Source organism: Dysidea avara, chromosome 1 (assembly GCF_963678975.1).
Source record: "Dysidea avara chromosome 1, odDysAvar1.4, whole genome shotgun sequence".
In the NCBI taxonomy this organism is placed as follows: domain Eukaryota; kingdom Metazoa; phylum Porifera; class Demospongiae; order Dictyoceratida; family Dysideidae; genus Dysidea; species Dysidea avara.
The window spans coordinates 23,677,931-23,690,024 of NC_089272.1; the positions used below are offsets into that span (position 1 = coordinate 23,677,931).

The 12,094-nt window shown below is 36.0% G+C and overlaps 1 protein-coding gene across 1 annotated transcript in view; it reads left to right on the top strand.

The window, feature by feature from the left end:
* LOC136259933 (uncharacterized) overlaps positions 1–9,595 on the top strand; it is a 42,966-nt gene extending 33,371 nt beyond the window's left edge. The window contains exons 6-11 of the mRNA XM_066053511.1: positions 874–2,993; positions 3,490–3,526; positions 3,672–3,971; positions 4,025–4,059; positions 5,955–6,033; positions 9,363–9,595. Coding sequence (XP_065909583.1) covers positions 874–2,993; positions 3,490–3,526; positions 3,672–3,814 — 2,300 coding nt within the window. The 3' untranslated portion in view covers positions 3,815–3,971; positions 4,025–4,059; positions 5,955–6,033; positions 9,363–9,595. The remainder of the gene's footprint in view (positions 1–873; positions 2,994–3,489; positions 3,527–3,671; positions 3,972–4,024; positions 4,060–5,954; positions 6,034–9,362) is intronic.
* Positions 9,596–12,094: the final 2,499 nt, after the last annotated feature.

Consider the following 12,094-nt stretch of genomic DNA (forward strand, 5'->3'; position numbering starts at 1 on the left):
TGAGATCTATACACTTGATCTTTTCACCTCAGTGTATTGACATATGACAAGCTTTTGTCTCAATATTCGAGACAAACAATTCTTGTATTCATGCCAAGTCACTCACCTATTATAAGGTGCTGAAGAAGTTGGGTGTTTCTTTTCTGTTGCTCACACCCTGATTATAGTTTAAGCCAGTTTGCCACCATTTTTTCATCCCTGAATTTGGATTATGAATCATTCTCTCTAGATTCTTCCTCTACTGTTGCTGTCAACACACAACATATTTGTTTTTATTTATATTATAATACTGTAAATAAGTGGGGGCAGTACCTTACGTTTTGGCAAATCCACTGTAAGCTGGCAATTTGAGACCCTAGCACAAACAATAACTTTGAATGAGTCTCTTCTAACATTATATAATTGATTAATTTTCAAATTGGAAATGCATGTGCTGTAGGATACTACACTATGTTCAAATGCCATACACATGCATTGTGAATGATGATTAGATACCTAATATACATACATATAGTACGCTGCATTATTGTTATTGTTATTAGCGCTTTACAGTGACCAGCACTGAAGGTCTGACAGCAACATGTACTGCAGCCTTAGGATTACCTAACCTAATTGCAAGGATTACAAAATTGATGCTTAATCTTATTTACAAAGTTTAATGCTTTGCTTTTTAGTTAACTATAGAGGACAATAAAGTCCTGTATGTAGGCAGGTACCAGACTACCAGTGCTATACATAAACATTAGTGGCATCTTTATAATTATAACCTAAGAAAAGAACCACATGCATCCATCAAGATGTTGTTTGCTATCTACTGTTATTGTTGCATTAGATTCAAGATTCATAACTGTATGCTTGTTTGTGTAAATTCAGATGAACAGGTAGCACAGTTGATGGATGAAGCAAAAAAAGGTGGCTATACAATGAAGGTACGGCATGCCAAAATTTTATTTTGTGGAGCATCAGGGGCTGGAAAAACCAGCTTCGTTCGCTCACTCAAAAATGAAAAGTTTAAGGATAAGTACCATAGTACAGGCCTTGGCAACACTCAACAAATTATGATATCAAGAAAGGCTACGATACAAGGGACTAAGTGGGTTGATCTTAATCCAACTGAAGAACTTCATCAACTCAAATTACGTATTCATTACAAATTGCTGTCTAAACCCACATCTGATGATTCAAAAAGTGTGGAATGTAATGAAGAAACTGATATTGATGCAAAGCCACTGGCAGCTTCTGTAAAAGATAGCAGGTCAACTGATTTACCTCTGGCACAGCCAAAAGTTCACAAACCACCAATGAAAGCACCAGCACATGTTATTGTGGAAGAAAGATTATACTCAAAGTCTCCTAATCTCACAAAAGAATTTGAAGAGCCTCTTCCAGTATGGGACATTCTCACATTACTGGACACTGGTGGTCAACCACAGTTCATAAACATGTTACCAGCTGTTAATACTTCAGCTACTGTTACGTTTGTTGTCTTAAATATGCTTCATGTATTGGGAGCTAAAGGATTTGATGAGCGAGTATTAGTGCATCATTACAAAAATGGTATCAAATCTTATGAACCATATCCATTGAATTATACCAACAAAGATTTGATAAAATGTCTCACTGCATTGCTGAATGATTCCATAGTCAAAGATATTCCCCTTCCAGGTGTACTACCAGTACCACCTTCAGAAAATGATGAAGATTATAAGTCTCATTTGTGTTTTGTGGGAACACACCTTGACCTGGTTAAAGAAGAGAAGGTTGATAAAGTTAACAAAGAAGTAGAAAAGTTAATTGCACAACTAGAACCCAGTGGTAGTGTATCAGTTTGGAACTATGACAAAAAAGCATTGTTTACAGTAGACAATACAGTTGCTGGAAAGAAAGAATTTTTAGATGGTACAATAGTAGATAGGATACGCACTGAGATCAAAACCATTATGGATAAAAAAGCTACCTATGAAGTACCAGTAACCTGGATGATATTAGAAATGGAAATTAGGCTTGTATGTGGCAGACAAAAAAGTCATTTCATGATCATTTCTGATGTTGTGAAAATGTACAAAAAATTGATCTCAGGTTGTGATGATGATACTGCAGAACTACAAGTTAAAGCTGCATTGAGATTTCATCACATGTTTGGCATTTTGTTGTATTTCCATGAAGTTCCTGGCATGGATGAGTTTGTAATTTGCAACCCACAGTGGCTATTTACCAACTTGACAAATTTTGTTTGTTGTTCGTTTGATGGAACAATTGTTGATCACAAGGCTTTGAATAATCTGAAATCTAAAGGCATTCTTAGTAAATCTTTAATTGGCAAAATCAATACAGATTCTCTGGGAGGCATTAAACTTGAGTCCTTCCTTGAATTGCTTAAATATTTGAATATCATCACACAATATCCTACAAACGACAGTAGAGATTATCTGATGTTAGCAATATTAGATTCCTACAAGGATGAAGAATCTGATTTGTTAAAATCTATGCCACCTATTCATGGTGTTGAATTTGTTATACAATTTAACTCTGGTACTTTGCCAAGAGGAGTATTTTGTTGTTTAGTTGTTCAGTTAGTTCAAAAGGTCAAGAGTTGGAGACTCCAGGTTGAACTGCCTGGAAAGAGATGCATTTACTCCAACTTTGTTGCTTTCTGTGCAGCCGAGTCTGGACAATACATTTTATTGCTTGACAAAGTTTCACACTTAGAAATTCAAGTAACTCAGTCAGAATTTGAAGAGAATTCTGAATCCATTCATTTTGATGTCCAACAAACAATAATCACTGCACTACAGCAAATCAGTACACATTCATGTAATAAAGTTGATCTCAAGTGTGGTTTTTACTGCAAAACCAAGCCTTGTTTAATTTTTCTATTATCAGATCACATGACTGGTCAAAAATCTCTTCCTCGTGGATTACATTGTGAAAATCATGGATTGACTGAATTAAAATCACACAAGCTGTGGTGTGAACATTCAAAAATATCACAGGTATGGTATTTCATCTTTATGTGTTGACTTAGGTCATAATATATTGTCAGCCCTTCATATTTCCTCAATGACTTCCATACTACAATGTATAATCTCTGTTTATACTGTTTATTGACCCAGGTTAATATAATTTTGCAATTAAAATATAAGCCCTATTTATTATCACTAATGTAATTTATATACAGTTTACCATGAGCATAGCTATCGACTACTGCCATGTATGCTACCTTTATGAGAGATTCACTGGCTGTGTTTGAGTATCCAATATCTTGTGCTAAGCACAACACTTGAACATTATTATTTCATGCTCAGGTATTTATAAGAAAGCTCTAGCTCACAAGCATGCAGTCATACTTTAGTGGCACCATTCAACTCAAAACAAGCTAGAAAACTGTTTGAAGTTAAGCCCTAAACAACAACAATAGTGCAGTAACAGTGACACTTAGTGCTGTATACAAGTATACATTACATTATGTGTTGAATTTCTTTTGTACAGGCACGGAATAATATAAAACTGCAAACTAAATTTCCAGGTAAGATATGCATTTCTAAAATTATAATACATGTGCAAGTGTATTTGTACATAAGTGTCTAAGCATCTGTTACATACAGTATTGTACCACCAGCTGATATTACTTGCTATGCACATAGATTTGACTTTTATATATATTCCATCAGGGCAGTTGAAAGAATGTCCAGAAGAAACGGTGTTTACAGAAAATTACTCCAACTTAACTGGAATTCTCAATGTCCACACACTAATACCACACTTCATAACAAAGAGAATTATCACTGTTGATGATGCATCTGATATCAAATAATCAGAGAAGAATATGAAGTTACTGGAATATATTGCACGGCCTTTGAAAGCTGGATACACTGAAAGTTTTTATGTAATGCTTGATGTAATGAAGACACATTGTACCATTGCAGTTGAAGCATTAGCTAAAGACATGGAGTCATCTTTACAGGCTAAAGGTATGGTAATGTGGTACAGTAAGGTACTCTCTGATAGCTGTATCCCTGTGTAGGATGTGAAGGTGATGTTACATCACGACTACCTAAGGTAATTTATTTGATTAAGTGGTAGTATTTGTTTTAAAGTGACATACTATATGTTATCATCACCTAGTATTAGTAGCACCATGTAGTGTTCATAAGTACAGGATACATTGTTAAAAGTAACGGTAGTGTGATTAGCAGTGTATCCTCAAATATTACTGCAGTGTGGCATTTTTTGAAGAGTTTTATATTTATTTTTGGGCTAAAATATAAATAAATAAAGCAAAATGTACTGTAATTATGCCTCTGCAGCAAAAAATACATTAGACAGTAATTTAATAGAGGTTTGCACTTTCTCACAATTGGTTATAGGTATAGCCAAGCCCAAAAGTGCCTTAAAATCTAAAATTTTAAAATTAAAAAATCTGTGGGATTTTCTACTGTCCGACACACTGGATGAGTGACTGACTGACTGACTAACTGATGCCTTCACACAGGCAAAAGGCCATGGGCTTTGTAAGTTTTTCACTGTTAGATGTCATGCACTTTAGTCTGAAATACCACAATACAATGAACGCATCATTGACTTACTGTATACATATATCTGTATTACAGCCGGGCTCAAATAAATGCTGGGTCTTAAATTAAAGCCAGGGGTAAATATGGGGGTCATGTATAAGATTGCAGTGGCTTTAGTTGTAACTAATGAAACTCACGATTTGTCAAAGGATGTCAACAGTACTGCTACAAGGAGCAACAGGATTTTTCAGCTGGCTCACAAGTGGATTGTAAGAAATAGACACTCCAGGTGTCTATACTAATAATGTGGTATGCCTCTGTCCTCCTTTGTGTTTTGATGATAGCACAAGGTGTCAATTCATGATGGCTTTGTCCGTATTTTGCATAGGCACTTCTCATACTGTGTGTTGCTGTTTAATATCCTGAACATAGCTGAAAACAAAGTGTAGTGGCTGGTTCATGTAATTTGTGACTGAATTTGACAAAACAAGGCTTCGACGCACAAAGCTTTGTTAGGAGATATGGCGATTTTAAGGAATCATTGTGTAATAACTTCCCAGTGCCTACAGCTGTGCAAACAAAATTTGCACCAATTGTTCATCTGTTCACTAGCTATCACTGAGTGGGTGTATACATTTCTGATACCCAAAATTTGCCCTGTTTTGAGCAGCTTTTTTCGAGTGGATAATAATATCACAGGTGGTAGTAATAGGGTGGGAGGGTGGGGGTGGACGGTGGTCTTAATATACGGGTATAAAATGAAGTAAGAAGACGATTGGAATCCAGAGGCCAAGTTTGGGCTCTCCATGGCCCTCCATGGCCCTCAAATTACTCCAAATTGACTGAGAACACTATTGGCGAGCTCTCTGTGAAGTCCCAGCTCACTACACACCATTATCACAAAGCCATGGCCATTTAATGGTGCCAATCTCACACTCGTGGCTTTGACAGGGTCGGAAGAAAGCTGCTACAGAAACCAGACTTGTCAGTGCTGAAGGAAGTACAGTGTGAAATATGATAGTGTATTAGACCAGCAATCCATTTCTGGTAAAACCGTAAGTTTGATTTTGTGTGTGTGGAAGCCTTGTTATGTGAAATCCGGTCACATTTATATTTGGGGTAAGTGCGCAGATAAAACATTAAGCATGGCACCATTCTTTCTTTTATTGTGGTATGCACTGTGCCAGAATTATGTTACAAAAGCAGTAAACAAATAAAACATAGGAAGTTTTAGGGATCGTAGAAATAAAAAGCAGTGAAACAAGGGAGGTAGCCTAGACTTGAAGATATACTTGTGGACATTTAATTCCTAAAACCTTTCTAGACTGAATTAGGGAGTAAATGTCCACTAGTATATCTTTGTTTTACTACTTTTTATTTCAACGATCCCTATATTTTATTAAAATTCCTAATTTTTCCTTGTACTTGTCTATTATACAGTCTATTTCATTACCAACTGATGAATCTAGTGGCAAGGGAAACTCTCAGAGTTACAATCACAGCATTTCTGAACCAGCAGGTATAGTATATGTGTGATATTTATGCAAAATTGTTTTGCGTAATTGAGATTGTTATTGTGTGTTCTGAATATTAGTCCTGTTCCCCCTCCTAAAATGATGGATGAAACCCAAATTCTACTATTAAAAACCATCATATATAGAACATCATATATGACAAAAATCACTTTTACAGAATAACCTTAGTGATTAAAAACAAGAAAACACTCACAGACAGCTGAATATTGACTTTTTGCAAAAAAAGCCAAAACCTAATGAAGCACCATTTCATGCCACAATAACAAACTCATGGGTGGGATGTGCGTTTTCTGGTTTTGATAAATATTTTCCTTCTGCACTTTGCCTTTCCTTTTATTTTTAAGCACATGGTTGTCTGCAAGGAAACAGAGCGGAGAGATACCTTTATTTAGGGGGAGGAGGGTGGGTGGGCATAACTACATATGTAGCTTGCTACTGCCCCTGCAAGGAAACCATACTGATGCATTAATTTTCCACATTGGCACTTTCCTTAGAGGAGCTTTAGACTATTTAAAGTGCTTACACTACTGTAAGTGGACTTGATACAAGTAGCTGCACTATTATAATGATTGCATTGTCTGACCACATCCCTAAATGATCAAAACATGCCACCAATGATCAGTACAATACCCTTATATGATCTAGTTGCAATCAGCTGTGTTTTTACAGTGGAAAAATAGACATGGAAATCCATGCCCCTTATTCTATTGCAAAGCTAATTCAAGGCGAGTAGTGATTGAGATACTCTAATAAAGCAGTCATAGCCACATGTGTATAACATAGTTATGCATGCTACAACAAAAAGTTAACAAACTGGTACAGTTAATTTAAGGATTCCAGCACTAAAATGTAGTGAAACAGGAGATTTGAGTGCTGGTAGCTAATTAGTGAATGCTATCCCTCTAGGGACTTGTGGGAAGGCTTAAAGCTTGTCGATACAGAAACATGTAATGACATAACTATGTGAGAACAATCCCTACTGTGAAATTGAACAGATGGTGGTAACATGCCTATGTAGGGATTTTCCCACATAGCTATCATACAGTACGATAGTACGTAACTGTGTAGTAGGGACCACAAAGGAGTAGGTGTGGCCCACAAAATAACATCACCGAAAAATCAGCCTCAATTTTCCCTGACGACGATGAGGCAGTATTGGTTAGGTAAAACTAAGCCCAAACTGCAGACAAGCTTCAGTTCAGATCGACCCGAAACGCTTTCAACAAGTTGCTATGGAATTTTAACTTCTTTTTTATTTGACAGAATTTTCTACTGACTGAGTAAGTAAGTAAGTAAGTAAATAAGTAAGTAAATAACTGACTGATGCCTTCAGACAAGCGTAACTCGCTAACGGCTAAGGCTATGGGCTTGATTTTTTCACTGTTCAACGTTGCTTCGGCCTGACAGGTGCCTTTTGGCATACCGCAGTACGTACAATGCATTCTTCATGGACTTACCAGTGTCCTCCTTTGTGTCCAATTCATCTTTGCTGACAGGGAAAGGTGTCGGTTTGGCATGAGCACATGATGGCTTCCCTTCTAAATGGAAATCGTCCATATTTTTCATAGTGACTATTTTGATTGCAGAGGTGCTATTGAAATAGTCCTTGATTCGTATTGCTGTGTAACCATAGCCGACAGCGAAGCGTAATGGATACTTCACTTTTCAGATGGTAATTAATAAAATTGGGGTGCAGCACCATTTCGTTTGGTATGTGTAGATTGTAGAGGTGCTTCCGGAAAAGTTCTTGATTCGAAATGCTGTGTAACGGGTTGAACATAGCTGACAACCAAGCGTAATGGATACTTCACTTTTCAGACGATAATTGATATAGCTGGGGCACGCGGCGCCATTTCAGATGCGATATGCGTGGGTTCACCAGTCATAATAAGATTATTTACAAAAAAAGTTAACAAACAAGTACACTGTATATGAAAAAATTTGGAATTTTCAACTAGAGTAGGGACCATAGCACATCAATAAAAAGTACTGAAACAAGTTGCAGTAGTCCATGATATTAAATCACAGTTGAAAACAATAAGAAGTTTTATATATCCCTAATGTGCATTTCCGTTATGATATCTTGAGCACAGTAGGGATATAACACTTCTTTTTGTTTTACTGTGATTTAATATCCTGCAACTTGTTTCAGTACTTTTTATCGATGTGCTATGGTCCCTACTCTAGTTGAAAATTCCAAATTTTTCATATACTTGTGTTGTATTAACTACCATCATTCATATATCTTGATTGCTACTTTTTATTGCTGGAACCCTACTTCATTTTTAAATTAAATTGTACTAGTATGATTGGAAAATCATGAAATCATGTGGTGTAATTTCCAACACACTGAGCACATGCAGTAAATAGTGGTACTGTACAATGTGCAAATCATTATGTGACCAAATTTTACACTACACATTTACACCACTGTACATAATATAAATTTTCTTTTCAGTTGCTTCTACTAATTATGGAATCAACTCCCTGTTAATGATATTAATTCCCCTACCCCCAGGCTCCATGGTCACACCTGGGCATGCATTATAATCTTTTTAAAAGTGCATAAAACATTTTGTTCAGGCTGCTGATTTTTACAAGTGGAATCGAGAGACACATACCAGTGGAATGCTCTAGCTGTCACCTTGAAATGCCACTGACCTTGGACAGATTCCCACATGCATCTATCACTTTGAGTGGCCCCCTATTAAGGCTTGAGACTCCATAAAACCTTTTCAGCTATTAATTTTAATATACCATTTACCTGCTCATCATGCACCAACCATGCACGGTCATGTGCATGCTTGTGTTGCAGATACTGTTGTGAAAAGGTTCAGAATCATACTAGTAGCTAGCTTAATAGCTATGAACTAAAGTAAGTTATAAACGCTAGTTATATTTTAGCTGCATTCACAGTGAAAATATCAAAATTTGCAGCTTTTGGTCTTCCCAATAATTAAAATCACATATTTTCAAATTCTCAATCTGATTATAATTAGGTCACATATTGAGATAATAAAGTCACTCTCTAAGGTTCCTATGGATGCAAATACTTGAAATTAACACGGAGAAGACATCTTGACTGCTGGCAGACTCCTGTAAGCGTTCAAGTGTTAATCGGATGGCTGTAGGTTTGGTTCCAGTCATGGAATTTTATCCTTTTCAAACATACTTTCTGTAACAACTTTAAACAGGCTGTAGGACGAGGAGTCCTACAAACCTTCAGAACTTGTGCTGTAAAGTCTTAATAAATAACATATTGTCTCAGGTACTACATATACAAATTAATGTATTTGTTTTTTTTCTTAATCAGGAAGGAGCTCTACTGATTAAAGAAATTGACATACAGATTATTTTCTACACACTATAGATACTACAGTAATACGGACTTTAATAACCTTTGTATGGGATTAACTATAGTGGGTGCATAATAATATTACTGTGTTTTATGCTTCCAATATTGAAGTACAGTGTCAGCAGAAATGTACCACACATTTGCACTAGTAAAATAAAAATACGAGTATACATATATCTTTTTTTGTAAATCATTGCATGGTTTTCAAAGTACTATATACATAATTATATAGGTTGTGCCCTGGAAAATAAGAAACTGTTTTATATGTGATAGTTATACAGCGTATTCCAAAAAAGATATCTGTGGAGAGCCATGATGAAAGTAGATGCTATTCTATTAATCTGGCAAGAGAATATTTTAATAGTATATTGATTCATAATAGGAGCCCAGCATTTGTGGGTAGCTGAACAAGCCATTCTAGGTGCTGGAGTTTGTATGTGGTTTAGGCAACATTTCAGCTTATCAATAATAATAATTAGTTGTTTCACAGGTCATGTTTTTGCAAATTGAAAAGATTTAATAAGTAGAAAATTAAGCTAAAATAGCTATCACTATCTTAAGCATTAGCTTCTGCATTTACCTACGTAGTATTCACCTACAAATTACTGGTGTAAATATCAAAACACACTAAGATCGTAAGACAGCAAGCTGTCACCATTTCATCAAGATTATTCCCCCTTACTGGTACATTGTTATTTCTGCACTACTCTTGTGCTGATATTTATTACTAGTTTTATTTATATACTGTCCCTATATGTTCTTGATATTTTCACCTGTAAACAATTAACTAATCAAGTTGAAGTGGCTATATCTCAATGCGCAGAATTTCCAACAATTATCTTATATAGCTATATAGATACCTATTAACTTGCTCAAAATGAAGATGATGTACATGTATATTATTAAAGCATAAATATCTGCAAGTAGAGTGTTATACTGTAGCTAATAGTGGTAACTTTAAAATGTGCATATGCCGTACCTACACACACAGGAAACTTGTTTTTGAAAGTATCCAAGGTATGCTAATTGCCATTGTTCAAGCATACTTATCACTCTTAACACGCCTTGATAAATTAAATAAAGTATTCATCACAAATTTTATTATGCAGAAAAATGAAATGGGTATCATTATCATGTACATGCATAGGATTGACAGGCTGATTGGGGACAATTGGAGCCATTTTGCTTTACATGCTCAAGGATCATGACTCTGTACTATCAAACAATAATTTAATTATCTTTATCTTCTATCATAATTACGATGTCCATGAAGATGTATGACATAGTCAGTTTTACTTCTTGCAGCTACCACATAAATCCCTCTGGATCATTTTGTTATACAGTAAGGCCCCTTGCCTGACCAAAATGTGTAGATGCATATATAACAGAAGAACCTGTAAAAAATACGTAGGAGAATAACCAGTCAGGGGCAGGGGGGAAGTCATGTGGAGTGGCTCTAAGCTACAAAGTGTTTTAAAATCATAACTGTACCTTAGTGTGTGAAGCATACAAGCAGGCAAAGCATGCCAATACTGGGGGGTCTGGGGGCATGCACCCACAGGAGATTTGAATGCTTTGAGATTGGATCTAAGAGTATTTTTAGTGATACGTGTGCACTCAAATAGGATATTCCTATAATAATATAACAATGACTATCATTACGATAGCTTACTGTAAACACATACAGCAATAAATTAAGGCATTTCAGACAGACTCATGCTGTTGTTTACATGTGGACTTAATGTGATAATGGAGACAGGTTGAATTAATTACATAGCAGAACCAAATCTTCTGAATGTTTTATTACATAAGTTAGGTGACTGCTCTATCAGAGTATATCAATCTCGTGGACTCCCAGTACTGATTCATGCAGTATTCCATTCTTGCATAAGGCCACTCCAATTGGTAAATATGTTTCTGGTCCACCACCTGCATCCTTTTTTGGAGAATGTGAAATTTCAGAAATACATGGGTAAAATTCCTGCATCAGCTTTTTGAAAAACCTAGATTTCAGAAACAAATATTGGGCTGCAACAAGTATGCTAAATATAAATGCCATAATTTGCATTTTATCAGTGAAAACCTGCAAGAAATGGGCAAAGTGCATAGTACGTATGGATCGATATACTCTAATTGCAGCCCAATATTTGTTTCAGTCTGAAATCTCCTGCGCACTTCTCCATCCTGGAGGGTTTCTGGACTTTTAGAGAAGTTTAATGAGTTAATCCGCACTTTCCTCCAGCCTGTTACCAACATAAACATCAGTTCTTCTGGGTGGGCTCAGTCTATCTCCCTGCTGGTAAAGCGGGAGGCTTGGGAATCCGTAGTGTTATTGATTGCAAATCATTTCCATACTGGACATACAGCAGCTTCAAGAAGACCTCAACTCTTTATTTAATTGGACTATTAACAATCATATGTCATTTAACCTCTCTAAATTTGTATTCACGAGCTTCCATCGTAAATTCAACTCTCAGTACATCATAAATGACCATATAATCAATGAATCACCCAGTTGCAAAGACCTAGGGATTATTTTCACTAACTCATTGTCATGGAGAAAGCATTATGAAATGATTTCCTCTAAAGCCTACAAGTCACTTGGACTGCTACGCATAGTATTCAAGGATTCGCATTGTCCTCAGGCTAGAAAATCCCTATACATATCATTAGTGAGATCTAAATTGCTA